The sequence below is a fragment of the Xenopus tropicalis genome, chromosome 2 (genome assembly GCF_000004195.4).
Source record: "Xenopus tropicalis strain Nigerian chromosome 2, UCB_Xtro_10.0, whole genome shotgun sequence".
NCBI classification, from domain to species: domain Eukaryota; kingdom Metazoa; phylum Chordata; class Amphibia; order Anura; family Pipidae; genus Xenopus; species Xenopus tropicalis.
The window spans coordinates 161,175,030-161,190,387 of NC_030678.2; the positions used below are offsets into that span (position 1 = coordinate 161,175,030).

General features: G+C 40.2%; 1 protein-coding gene across 1 annotated transcript in view; it reads left to right on the plus strand.

The window, feature by feature from the left end:
* The window catches only part of pdgfd (platelet derived growth factor D), a 117,836-nt gene that overhangs the window by 83,738 nt on the left and 18,740 nt on the right, over nucleotides 1-15,358 (plus strand). Inside the window, exons 4-5 of the mRNA XM_002934934.5 lie at nucleotides 6,159-6,221; nucleotides 7,856-7,915. Of these exons, the coding sequence (XP_002934980.2) occupies nucleotides 6,159-6,221; nucleotides 7,856-7,915 (123 nt within the window). The remainder of the gene's footprint in view (nucleotides 1-6,158; nucleotides 6,222-7,855; nucleotides 7,916-15,358) is intronic.

The window sequence follows — 15,358 nt, forward strand, 5'->3', positions numbered from 1 at the left end:
TTTGTTTCATTGCTCGGGAGGGAAAACAACAAATATTTTGGATGAGTTCAAACATTTGGTTTTGCTTTCAAAGGGATACAATTCCAGTCAACTGTGAGTACATCTGTTGTAATAGAGAGGAAGATTTTGCTTTCATTCAAAGTGTTTAATATAATGAAGTTAAAATGAGGACGGCTAATTTTGGGGACAGGACTTTTAAAAATAAGTATAAGAAATAAGAAATCTATGTTTCCTTTATATAGACATACCAACAGATTGAAAGGAAACCATGTCAGTCTGTCTTTGCTCACTGGAACCATTTCCCAACAGAGTGATCCAGTCTCTTCCTCTTCTATTGTGAAGTGATGGATTCTAGAACTTGAAATTCCTCTGTGCACCACCGAAGTCCCAGAACTTATCACTTTACAATGAAACAAGGTGAGGGAAGGGTTCCATTCCACGTTGCACCTAAGGAGGGTTAGGAAATGGTTCATAAGAGTATCATGGCTTCCTTTCAATCTGTAGAATCAGATGTCAAGTGTATTTATTTGTGGAAGTTCATATCATCTCCAGTGGAACCATTTCCCCGCCCCTTAGGTTCACAGAGTGATCCAGTCTCTTCCTCTTCTATTGTGAAGTGATAGATTCTAGGACTTGAAATTCCTCTAGGCAACCACCGAAGTCCCAGAACTTATCACTTTACAATGAAACAAGGTGAGGGAAGGGTTCCATTCCATGTTGCATCTAATGAGGGTTAGGAAATGGTTCATAAGAGTATCATGGCTTCCTTTCAATCTGTAGAATCAGATGTATCAGTGTATTTATTTGTGGCAGTTCATATCATCTCCAGTGGAACCATTTCCCCGCCCCCTTAGGTTCACAGAGTGATCCAGTCTCTTCCTCTTCTATTGTGAAGTGATAGATTCTAGGACTTGAAATTCCTCTAGGCAACCACCGAAGTCCCAGAACTTATCACTTTACAATGAAACAAGGTGAGGGAAGGGTTCCATTCCATGTTGCATCTAATGAGGGTTAGGAAATGGTTCATAAGAGTATCATGGCTTCCTTTCAATCTGTAGAATCAGATGTATCAGTGTATTTATTTGTGGCAGTTCATATCATCTCCAGTGGAACCATTTCCCCGCCCCCTTAGGTTCACAGAGTGATCCAGTCTCTTCCTCTTCTATTGTGAAGTGATAGATTCTAGGACTTGAAATTCCTCTGTGCACCACCGACAATGAAAAGCAGAGGGACTTCAAGTCCTAGAACTTATCACTTTACTATTAAACAAGGTGAGGGAAGGGTTCCATTCCACTTTGCACCTAAGGAGGGTTGGGAAATGGTTCATAAGAGTATCATGGCTTCCTTTCAATCTGTAGAATCAGATGTCAAGTGTATTTATTTGTGGCAGTTTATATCATCTCCAGTGGAACCTCCAGGGAAATCCTCTGGTTTCTCATCCACTGTTATTACTACACTAACAGGCAGTATCACCTGGGAATATTGGAATTAATAATTGATGAAGAATCATTAAATGGCATAAAATATTGTATATATTGTTATAAATTCAATTGATTGACAATACCTGAGATAAGCTTGACCATTGTCATGTTCTTTTAGCCTTTGTTGGCACATTATCTATCACTATAATTGATGACTAATTCATAATGATGCGCCTTGGATGATATTAATGAACAAGCTCTTTTTTTTTGTGCTCCATCTTTATTCCAGCCTATCTGCTTACTGGCAGTATAAAAGATTCCAGGCATTCCTAAAACTGTGTGCGGTTGAGTTACAGCTTACACAAACTATGCTTAGCTGCTGCTCATAATTAGTACTTGTAAGAGTGAATATCTCGGATGTGGAGCACACGTGGACCAACTTTAAAGTTTAAAACGTTAAGTGGAAATTTAGTTTAAGAAAAACCTTCAACAATGGATTTAGCTGGTGATGATGTTCCTTGTGGTGCAAACTGCTTTCTGAACTGGATCAGAGATACAGAAACCTGGTGCCTCTCCAGGCTGATTTCCCATAGCTCCATATCTTTATGATTTTGGTCTTCCCTCTCTCTGATGTCAGAGACTTTCTACCTGCTCATTGGTTTCTGAGCTCCTGTTGGTAAAGTCTCCAGCGAGAGGGAAGGCAAAGTCTCCTTGAGTTTAAGATAAATTCTGGAGACAGAGATCATCAGTTTCAAGGGGACCTTTTATCTCCGTGTGGGTTTGGCACCCATCAGGTACAGGTATGTGACCTGTTATCTAGAATGCTTGTTACCTGTTTTCTGGATAATGGATCTTTCCGTAAATTGGATCTCCATACCTGGATAACAGATCCCATACCTGAACTATGTACTCAACACACATAAAAAAGATCAGTATCATATCAAAAACTGAATTGTTTTTCTTCTACTCAAATGTTTAACAGATTTAGTCAATTTCCCTTGATAGCCTGACATTTTTTCACCAGAATAGTTACATAGTTACATAGGGTTGAAAAAAGACCAGAGTCCATCAAGTTCAACCCATCCAAGTAAACCCAGCACACCTAACCCACACCTACCAATCTATACACTCACATACATAAACTATAAATACAACCACTAGTACTAACTGTAGATATTAGTATCACAATAGCCTTAAATATTCTGATTGATCAAGAACTCATCCAGGCCCCTCTTATAGGCATTAACAGAATCTGCCATTACCACATCTCTAGGAAGGGCATTCCCCAACCTCACTGCCCTCACCATGAGGAACCCCCTACGCTGCTTCAAATGGAAGCTCCGTTCCTCTAATCTAAAGGGGGGGCCTCTGGAGCGCTGATTGTTTTTATGGGAAAAAAGAACCCCCCCATCTGCCTATAATCCCCTCTAATGTACTTGTACAGAGTAATCATGTCCCCTCACAAGCGCCTCTTTTCCAGAGAAAACAACCTCAACCTCGACAGTCTCACCTCATAGTTTAACCCTTCCATCCCCTTAACCAGTTTAGTTGCAGTCTCTGCACTCTCTCCAGCTCATTAATATCCTTCTTAAGGACTGGAGCCCAAAACTGCCCCCCATACTCAAGGTGAGGCCTTACCAGGGACCTATAAAGGGGCAAAATTATGTTCTCATCCCTTGAGTCAATGCCCTTTTTATACAAGACAGCACTTTATTTGCTTTAGTAGCCACAGAATGACACTGCCTGGAATTAGACAACTTGTTTCTACAAAAACCCCTAGATCCTTCTCCATTAAGGATGCCCCCAACACACTACCATTCAGTAGATAGTTAGCGTTTATATTATTTCTACCAAAATGCATAACTTTGCACTTGTCAACATTGAACCTCATTTTCCAGTTTGCTGCCCAGTTTCCCAATTTTGTCAAATCGCTCTGCAAAGCAGCAGCATCCTGCATGGAACTTAGAATGTAAAAGATTTTTCACAAATTTATGGCAGTACATGGAAAATTACAGCAAATTGGTCATTTTTTGGATATGGAAACTCTATTTTTATCACCAATGATAAAATGTGAATAGAAAGGCCTTTTTGACCAGTTATTGATAAACCCTTATATGGAGTTTTGAAGTCAAATTTAACAGGCTTCCCACAAGCAGTTCTCCCCAAATGAGTTGTTCTTTGCCCAACTTGGGCACCCAGGTAGTAGGGTAAATAATCACCTGGCTGATATCCAACCAGACACTGGTCAGACAGACAATTGTTTTAGCCTTGCCACAAGGTCCAATAAACTGCTGAGTAGGTCACTGAGCTGGCAGCCATTGTCCATCTGCATACGGCTACCTTTAGAAAAGAAGTAGGGTCTGCCCATAGCTCTGTTTAATAGTCTGCAGAACTAAGGCATGCCAGGAAAAAAACTAGAGAGTGCTGGGTGCGATGACCAAATCTGTCCTGTTTCGCATTGCCCGGACCAAAAAAAATTGTTGAGCTCAACAATATGTGCAACAATGCGTTTGACGTGGGACAATTCTTTGGTGAGAGAGACAATTCTTTTGGCACAAGGCAATTCTTTTTATGTGCAACAATACGCTTGACGCACAACAGTTCTTTTGCGAGCAAAACAATTATTTTTTGACACGTCAGACAATTCTTTTGACGTAGGTGACTATTTTTGGACGTGCACCGAATTTTGTCAGCCGTTTCTTAAAAAAAAATCCACCAATGGCGAAACACAGAAATTCTCTGTGGATCCACCAATGGTGATTTTTTTTGCACTAATTGCTGGTAGAATTGAGGCACTGTACCAGGCTCTTAGCTGTTCTGTTATCACCTGCTTTATGTTGTGAATATTCAGCAATTTTCCAAAAAAAAAAATGTGTGTGTTTTTAAAAGAATATATTTCCAGAACAAGATGGAGTTCTGAAGAGCTTTGTAATAACCTCTGGAAATGATTGGCTTGTCATTTCCACGTGTCATCGAGTTACAAACCACCCAAGATAACAATACTTTGCAAAATTATTTCACTGAAAAAGGTGGCCACACACGTGGCGATCTGACGATGTTTCGTGCGACCGATGGTTGTCAGATCCGCCACACACCGTTCAGGGCTGAAACAGCAGATAAGGAGGTAGAAACAATAGGATTTCTACCTCCTTCTGCCGATTCAGCCCTGACGGCAGATTTTGGTCAGGCGCCTTCTATGGTGCCCGATCAAAATTTTCTAACCTGGCCGATTGGTGAGTCGACCGATTTCAGCAGCCTCCTGCGATATCAGTCGACTCGCCGACATGCCATACACGCACCGAATATCGTATGAAACGAGGTTTCGTACGATATTATCGGTGCGTGTATGGCCAGCTTTATTTAGAAGTAATTATACAATGCTGAGCCCAATGCCATGCCTGCATTTAGCTCCTTGAGAAGATCTTAATTCTCTTTGACTTCTTCCATTAACTCTCGGCTCTTCCATTGTATCCCATTACTCAGCGCCTCACCTGATAGAATGCAGATCTATTACAGAGTTAACCGTATTGCAGCGCTGGCTTCCCAGCCAAATAACATGCCCTCAATAAATAACGGCATTTTTCTACCATTTTAATGAACTGCAAAAGAATTTATGATAACACTGACAATGTATCCCTTTTCACCTTCTACTTGATCCTTCCTTATCAGAAATTGCAGCAAGCCTTGTATATATTCATATCAAATATTCCTTCAGACATTTTGGCTCTATCGCTCATGGAAATAAGACCTACATGTATGCCGAATAGATAATGTTCATTATTCTGCACTGTGCCATAGCTTTCACATGGAACAAGATAAAAACCCATTCGTTTTTCTTTTTTTATTAAGTTAGGGAGTGAAATATTTAATCTGAGTAACATACAAAAAAGGCAATTTTTTTCGGTCGAAAATTCCAAAGTACCCCATAGGGATGTTTAAAGGGAAACTCCAGGTTCAGAAGTAAAATTTGTTAGACAACCCCAACAACACAGAAACCCCTAATATACCACTGTAATCTGTTCCTTCAAAACATATAAATAAACATATAATAAATAAATCAAGCAGGGGAGGAGGGACTAAAACCTCAGTGAGGGGAGGAGGAGGGACTATAACCCACAATGTAACCCACAATGCATTGCACTGTGATGTTCCTTGCCTTGATTGACATCACGTGTGCAGGGAATTGTGGGATTGGGAGGATGCAGGCTGAAGGCAGGCTGAGGACAGAGCGACTACAGTTACATTTTAATTCTCAAAGTAGGAAACTGTTCCAAACCATAAACTTTGTGCGATGTGTAGGGTTTTCAACCAGTGACTCCCATTGTAAAAGGCACTAAGTTTGCCCAGGAGTGGTAACCCATAGCAACCAGTAAGATGTTTGCTTTTAAACAGGTGACCAGTAAATGCTACCTGCTGATTGGTTGCTATGGGTTATTGCTCCTGGGCAAACTTAGTTCCATTTATTACATAATATAACCCCCCTCAGTTTTAGGACCCAAGCCATCATACCTGAATTTAAGAAAGTGGGGAAACATTTCTATACATAAGGGAATGCCTAAGGGAATAATGAGAATCTATGGCCGAGAAGTAAATCTGATTCAAGTAAATGGATCTCCCTTATCCCTTTTTATTTTTAAACATTTTAATTCATTTACCTAGAATGTTATCAAGATCTGTAGCTAAAGATGAGTGTTGTTGGATGGTGGCAAGTAATAACAATCACATTATTTTTGACAGGAGGAAGACATCCCAGCCCAAAAGGAAGAGGGCGAGTGTCCATGTGCCAGTTCCCCGCAAAAGGTAAGAAAATAAATGTGTGATTATTTTTTTCATTGTAATATTCATTATTATATAGTATATATGTATAGAGGGTAATACAGGTATGGGATCCGTTATCCGGAAACCCATTATCCCAAAAGTTCCAAAATATGCAAAGGCCATCTCCCATAGACTCCATTATAAGCAAATAATTCTAAATATTGAAAATGATTCCCTTTTTCTTTGAAATAATAAAACCCAACTAAGATAATATAATAATAACCCCTTATTGGGGGCAGAGCAGTCCTATTGGGTTTATTTAATGGTTAAATGATTCCCTTTTCTCTGTAATAATAAAACAGTACCTGTACTTGATCCCAACTAAGATATAATTACCCCTTATTGGGGGCAGAACAGCCCTATTGGGTTTATTTAATGGTTAAATGATTCCCTTTTCTCTGTAATAATAAAACAGTACCTGTACTTGATCCCAACTAATATATAATTACCCCTTATTGGGGGCAGAACAGCCCTATTGGGTTTATTTAATGGTTAAATGATTCCCTTTTCTCTGTAATAATAAAACAGTACCTGTACTTGATCCCAACTAAGATATAATTACCCCTTATTGGGGGCAGAACAGTCCTATTGGGTTTATTCAGTATTTAAATTATTTTTTAGTAGACTTAAGGTATGGAGATCCAGATTACGGAAAGTATCTGGAAAACCACAGGTCCTGAGCATTCTGGATAACATGTCCCATATCTGTGTATATATATAACCCATATTACATTTCATAGCTTTTCTTACAGTTTATTAGATGATCTGACAGTAGACTACTGTGCAATGGATGAATGAAATAGCCACTTATTTCTATAAAGAAATGCTAATAAGGCCATGGCCACATAGGGGGAATAATTGGCAAATTTTGCCCCTGAAGTCCACTGAAAATTAGCCAATCTCAGAATCATGACGGAGCTCCATGGAACGGCGGCTCATAATTCATCATGTACCACCCATTGCGGAGACTGACATTTCAGCCTTTCTTAGAAGAAAGGTTATTGTTCCCCCTGTTGGATACAAAGACAGAGTTAAACAGAATTAAACTAAAGATCAGTCTGTGCCTAACAGGTTATAGACATGTACAGTATGCACCCGCTCAGCCTGCTTGGCCAAGGGATCCCCTATAATTAGGGTGAAATAGGTGAGCGGGATTAAGGCCACTCATATTTACCTTTTCTTTGCACATTCTGCTTTGAAAATATCTTCACTGGGAGGATTCCTGCTGCTTCCATTTCTCTAAGACAATAAAGCAAACACTATTCGGAACATTAAAAGAACATCTGAAAAAGTCTTTTTTCATCCAGACTTTTTTTTTTTCTTTAATATATTTTTAATTAGAAAATGCCTGAACCATTCAGTCTGCAGAGAGTCAGAGAAATATGTACCTACAAGCCAGGAAAATGATCTTGATTTCTCATACAAGTCTCGGAGGAATTGCGCGGTTGCTGCTGGCAACCCTATAGAATTCCGTGAGCCTGCAGATTTATGGCCTATAATAATAGCATGGTCTGCATGCCTTAGAGGCCACTTAGATGGAACAGTATAGATCGTATGCCCTGCTGTGTTCCTGCTTTCATTTTTTTTTATGGCTTTTCCCCCCCTTTTCCATTTAGAATGATTTTCTGCCGGCAGCCTCGGAGACAAACTGGGAATCTGTCACCAGCTCCTTTTCCGTAAGTTATATGTCACAGCGGGAAATTTAAAAAGTCTATTTGGATAAAATAAACATGGAAATGGACAGGGCCTTTAAAGGGAGTGATCTGCCATGGAGAGAGGCAGGAAAGGTAGGAATTATAGTTAGGGTTGTCAGATGTAGTGATGGATGAAATGTTTCGGCAGGGATGGATTCGTGGCGAATTTCTGCGTTTCGCCATTGGCGGATTGTTTCGCGAAACAGATGAAAAAATTTGCCGCGGAAAAATTCGCAGCACGTCCAAAAATTGTCGCAGGCGTCAAAAAAGAATATTCGCGGGCGTCAAAAGGATAGCCGCTCAACGAAATAATAGCTGCGGGCGACAAAAGAATAGCTGTGTGACAGAATAGCCGCGGGTGACGAAAGAATAGCCGTGCGACAAAATTATTGCCGTAGGCGACAAAATAATAGCCGCCGGCGACAAAAGAATAGCCGTGTGACAAAATAATAGCCGTGGGCGACAAAAGAATAGTCGCGGGCGACAATTTTTTTTATCGCACAACGTTTTCGGCGTTTCGAGAATTTTTCAGTGTTTCGCGGATCTTTTGAAAGATTCGCGAATTTTTAGGCGAAGCAAAATGGAACAGATTCGCTCATTACTAGTCAGATGCTTTATTGCCAGTAAATTTGTAATACTGGCACCGGTCCTAGCTAGCAATTTGCCGACTTGGCCAGTCAAATACTGGCTGATTGGCAACCCTAATCTCAAATTTACAAATTTACAGTGAAATTCACGAGTGACGAAATTTTGTAAACAAAAAACAAAAAAAAAACCTTGAACAATTCCAGAAACAATTGCCATTGACTTCAATGTATTTGGCAGAAGTAAAAAAATCCCATTAACTCCAATGATTTTGCATGAGAAAAAATGAGAGAAAAACGACCATTGACTTCAATGCTCTGATACATTTATCAAAATATCTGCAAAATGTCCCTGTTTTGTGAATTTTTCCATTCAGGATGATTACTGGCTACTTAAATCCTTTAGACATTGATAAATTATTGGATTATTGATTATTGGATTATTATTTTCCAGTAAATTCTGGACTTGTGAAAGCGTGTTTGAAATCATTCAGTCTTATTACTGAGAGAAACTCTATTGTAAGCTTTCTGGCTAACAGTTTTCAGATAATAGATACCACACCTGTAATATAATCATATAATGTAATGATATATATATATATGTATATATATATATATATATATATATATATATATATATATATATATATATATAGGAAATATTGTACCCCCTGTTGTAACATGTAAGGGTATTGGAAATGATCATAGAGTTCCATGATGAGGCTGTGGGCTAAGTGCTTATATACAGGACTTGCCACTCCAATGGGTCATGTGACATAAGTACTGTAACTCCTCTAATCACAATATACAGAAATAAATTCACCTATTATGCCCATTTTGTAATATATAGTGAATAATGTAAAATATGAGGATACTCTAGTAAAATTCACAGAGGAGTTCCATGACCATATAAATGAACAAATGCTTTTTATAGAGGTCATGGAACTCTAAGGAGACTTCTAATATCTTCATATTTTACAACACAGGTACATTATTTATTATAACACAGAAGTTTCATTGAGTCATATTATTACATCCCTGAGCACCAGTTATAGCTGATGACATTGTTCAGCTTTATTTATAAGGATATAATTTACACCAGGGATCCCCAACCTTCCTTACTTGTGAGCCACAGTCAACACAAGCACCATGGAGGAGCCAAATAAGGGCTGTGATTGGCTATTAGGGGCCTCTATGCACCCTATCAGCTTACAGGGGGCTTTATTTGGTAGGAAATCTTGTTTTTTTTCAACCAAAACTTGCCCCCAAGTCAGGAATTCAAAAGTAACTCCCTAGTTTGGGGGCACTGAGAGCAACATCCAAGGGGTTGGGGAGCAACATGTTACCCCTGAGCCACTGGTTGGGGGGTCACTGATTTACAGGGTATTCATGGCTCTTGTGGATATTAATATTATCTGTCGCAAGATTTTCTATGGAAACAAGAGCGGTCCTTACCTGTTGCTTTAGGACAGGCAATAAGAACGGGCCCCCAAAACGGCTGCACATCCTGGCACTCCCTACCTCGTCTCAAAGGCAATTACAAAGGGGAACTAGTCCCTTATGTTTAATTCGTCAGACGAAACAAACAACATTTCAGGGGTGTGCCCCTTCGTCAGGTGATTTGTTGCCTAGCTCCACTTGGGGGAGTCACGTCTACCCAAAGAACTGTGCAGAGGTTTTAGAGGCCCAGGTGTGTCCATATATGCTTTTGTGGGCAATGGGATGCCCTACATACTGTACCTCCCCCTACCTGCCTGCAGCAGTTAGCACTGGATACAAAAGCAGTGCTGATTGCATCCTTCTTTGCACTTTGCCCACTGTGTTCAGCTTTGCAAATGAGGCCCAAAGTCTGAACATTTATTCTTGTTTCTAAATCTGTCTGGCAGCCGCCTGAGCTCTGGAACGTTGCGCCTTTTAGATTATGTCTGACGGACTATGGGTTGACTTTGTCCTGTGTTGATGAGATCACAGTTCGAAAGTACTTGGGGGCAAAAGACTTACAACTAATTTCCTATATTCATACAGAAGATTGAGTTATATGTCATACTTTGAGTACAGTAACTTATGCCAGTTAATCTTTGTCATCCAGTTGCTATTTATTGCTATGTTGGTTACATGAAGAAGTGGCCGATACACCTTAATCTTTCAATGAACAACATGGTGGCCACTGCTTATTCCACAAGCCCAATGTCCCCATTTCTATTTGACTAAATCACATCCCGCCACAGTATGAGTTATGATATGTAGTTAGTATCACTTAGTATCTGTTAAATGGTCTTTCCTTTCTGTAGAACCAATCCAGAGGCTAATTGCTCTCCATTTGTTACTTGTGTGAGTTTGCAGACTTAAACTGAAATTAATGATTCCTAAAATACTATCACGTAATTAGGAAAAATATACATCCCTTCAGTTTAATCTAGATGGATGTGCTTTTAACTGTGTGTGTGTATCTGAAGAATTTGCTTTCAGCAGCTAAAAGTTCAGTTTCTTGGAACAAAAAATATTGAAATGTTTCTTGTGCTCCCGAGGCCCTTTTCCTTCCTTCATACAAATATTGCCCTTTCAACTTGCCTGCAGTGTAAACTCATAAGCCATAGGACCTATGGTACCTTCAACTTCATCCTTAAAAATGATAGATGGTTAGTTTTCGAATATACCCATATTGTACCCATTAGTGACAGACAACATATGTTTGTATGTTTGGTGTTATTATTGCATGCTTCTTCTGTAATTAACCAATGGGTGGCAATATAATTAGTAAAATAGGTTAGATGTAACTGAACAACAGCCACTAGGGGCACTACAGACAAAAGGGTATAAAAGGGCAACCATACAGAGATTCGGGGACTTTATAGGAGGGAACAGCCAAAGACCAAGTTGGAGAAGGAGAAGAAGACCAAACAGTGTGGAGTAGAAGCTGCAGAAGATCTAGAATAGGTAAGCAGAAATGTGAAGCAGGCACTAGGTGTCTAAGATAGGTTAGTTAGTTAATTAGTTAGTTTGTTAGTTATTGCCCCAAAGAGGAGAGTAGTGGGAACAGTTTCCCATTGGCTTCTTCATCAGATAGGCACCCTGTTGGGACAGGGACCCAAGACTGGACACAAGTGAGATAACCCAGCCTAGCTATCACTGTTAGAAACCATGGTTCTCTGGATAGTATGAACATGTGAAAGTTGCCTGTAATTGTATGCCTGCATGGAACAATGTTGACGTATGCCTATATGCTGTTAACCCCTGGATGTGTGAAGTTATTGAGTCACATGACCAGTTGGAAGTCTGGTTGCCATTCACACTGTGGAACTGCCGGTTGCCCTCCAAGCAGACTGGGCGCCCTAGGCAAGCTGACCGGCTAGCTCACTGTCCCCCCATGTGCAATTCTATTCTTTGGGGAGAGTGCAGTGTGTCAAGGGGTGACGGGAAGGTGGCAAGAGAGCATGGAGTAGGGGTAGGCAGAAGAGGTACTTTCCTAGCCCCCCCATCCTTGCACCCTAGGAAGATACCTCTTTTTCTACCCCTAGTTCAGACTCCCTGCAAACATCCTTAGAAAGATGTTGAGCAGTTGCAACTCACAATGGATGGAGGGCAATGAATTAGAATGTTGGCTACAGATTGAACTGGGTAAAATGTTGTACTACTGCAGGAAAGTATAGTCCTCTCATTTGTTTTGTCACTTTTTTAGGGTGTTGATATGTGATGATAAAACTTTAACAAAAACAAGATCAATTTGCTCATCTTAGAGAACATCTTCTGCTACCGTGTTATTAACGGGAGTCAATACACTGTCAATGGAATATCTCACTTTATGAAATCTGGGGGATGTGTAGTTGGTACAGGGGCCGATTGGCAATGTTACTGTTATTTGTGGTCAGGTAGATAGAAATTCAACCTTCAACCAGCTTTAAGCTCTAGCTTAATATGTGAGGCTCTTATATTCCTATGGCTGTATATCTGCACCCTTCTTATAGTTACAAAAACAATATCTCTTGAAGATATTATATGTATAGTTGCATAGAAAGCAGAATTTAACTTACAATTAATAAAAAAACATGTCATTTTGGTCAGTTGAGTGAACCCATAACACTTAGATGTCTACCATCTGGGTGACTGCATATGTATTGGCATTAGAAGAGGGGCTTCATGGGGTTCATAATTACTTTATCTAAATATATAAGGATATCATCCAATAAAATCTCAGATGCTTAAATCACAAGCAGGTCCTTCTAGAGAAGACAAGGTCATCCATTCTGATTGGAGGAAAGTAAGTTCCATCTTAAGTTGTGAAAAGGTCTTTTTTTTTGTAGTGAGATCTGTGAAGTTGTCGGAATTGTCGCCCTGAGTCTGTTAAGACAGGGTTAAATGGCTTATTATAAAGTGAGTAAATACCAAGTTAATGAGATTAACTGTAGTACAAATTTCTTACAGGGACTGCTCCAACTGCAGTCTTGGGAGTCAGGAAGGCATTTGCTGTCACCCTATGGGGCAAATTGGAGAGGCTGCAGAGGGGTTTTTTTAACCTTGCTTTGAATCAACTATTAGTTAGGCAGGAAATGTGTCTTTTTCTACCTCATCCACTATGGTTCTACATTGTAAGTTACTATGTACAGTATGTAGGAACCCAATGTTCACTGTGCAGTCCCTGTGAATCGGATAGCACATGTCATGCTGATTGCTAGTTCTCCCAGTTAGGGGTTTAGGATTGTTGTAAATGTTTATGGTAAATGCAAACTTAAGCTGGCCATACACGTGGTGATCTGACGATGTTTCGTGCGACCATCGGTCGCACGAAACATCGTCAGATGTGCCACACACCATTCAGGGCTGAATCGGCAGGTAAGGAGGTAGAAACAATAGGATTTCTACCTCCTTCTGCCGATTCAGCTCTGAAGGGAGATTTTGATCAGGTGCCTTCTATGGCGCCCGATCAAAATTTTCCAACTGGTCCGATCGGCGAGTCGTCCGATATCAGCAGCTTCCTGTGATATCGGTCAACTCGCCGACATACCATACACGCACCGAATATCGTACGAAACGAGGTTTCGTACGATATTATCAGTGCGTGTATGGCCAGCTTAAGTTGGGTCCAGTTTTCTCCCAGTGTACAGAAATGTTTTATTGTTACATAGACCAGGACACCAAGAATGCGTTACCTGTGTGCTTTGCTCAACTAATTTGGGGCCAAACCAAGACATTTCTGAGTTGCTATAAATGAAAGAATTGGGGAGCAAATATGGGCTATGATTGGCTATTTGGTAGGCCAGATATGTACTGGCAGCCTACAGAAGACTCTGCCTGGCAGTACCTCTGGGTTTTTATGAAACTGAAAATTGCCTCCAAGCCAGGAATTCAAAAATAACTCCCTGCTTTGGGGGCAATGGGAGCAACATCCAAGGGGTTGGTGAGCAACATGTTGCCCCTGAGCCACTGGTTGGGGATCCCTGGCATAAGAGTATTCTAAGAACCAGCAACTATTTGAGGTCATGGCTCTTATTTGTCTGCCTTATTTCTTGGGTTTTAATAATTACACGTGGCCATTTATTCTACAAAGAACTGTAATAGTTAATGGGGCAACTGGTGTCTCTAGTGCATGTCCAAAAGGGGGAAAAGGGAGTAGATAGAATATATATACACAGTCTAACAGAGTTCTAAATTACAGATTTAGTTGGTATTCACCCAGGGCATTAGACAAGTATGCCGGATAATTAATCTGTCACATCTGTATGGCAGCAATGTGCCTAGTTAGTGCCGTGAATACTTCCGTTCTGACTTGCTTGTTAAGCTACTCAAAATGAATCTGTTCCGTCCCATGTAAAGCTGTCTTCTCTAAACAGCATATGTTTTTATAGGAGAGTTGGGTGTCTGGGAGTATCTATCATCTTCTCTGAGGCATCAAACCCATTAATTTGTGAAGCTAAAGATGAATCTAGTCATGGCTACAGCTGCACGTCGGCACCATTGTTACGGCAAACAATACGATACAGTTGCGGTGCAGGCCCCGTGTTCATGATGAGCGGCTAGCAGCACCGTCTGCTTTGTACAAGCAACTTTAACATCGAGTTTGTCATTACGAGCTATTATGGAAACGCTTTGAAATCGTTAGGAAATGACCTGTCGGTGTGTCACCTGTTAAATATGCTATAGTGTATTTGGCTTCAATAAAGCACATCACCAGGAGCAATCGCTGTTTTTCTCTGACATGAAAAGCCTACTTTACCTTCTTCCTTACTTTCTTTTATACATACAGTAACTAATAAAAAGAGCTTCATATTACATATAGTTACACAGTTAAAGGGGAACTCCACCCAAGCACAAGGTTTTTTGTAAAGGAGGCATCATTTCAAGCAACTTTGTAATATACACCAATTAAAAAATATTCAGCCTTTTGATGATGTTTAATGTAATACAGGTATGGGATACCTTATCCGGAAACCCGTTATCCAGAAAGCTCCGAATTACGGAAAGCCCGTCTCCCAGAGACTCCATTTTAATCAAACAATTCAGAATTTTAAAACTCTCTGTAGAAATAAAACAGTTCCTTGTAATTGCTTCCAACTAAGATATAATTAATCCTTATTGGATGCAAAACAATCCTATTCGGTTTAATTAATGTTTTATTGATTTTTTAGTAGACTTAAGGTATGGAGCTCCAAATTACAGAAAGACCCTTTATCCGGAATACCCTTGGTCCTGGGCATTCTGGATAATGGGCCCTATACCTGTAATATGGTTTGGAACAGTTCCCTAAGCCCCACCCCCTGTTCCCCTGCTGATCTGGCTACTTTGTGACTCAAATAAAATGTAACAGTAGGTGACTGTCCTCAGCCTGTTTTCAGCCTGCATCCTC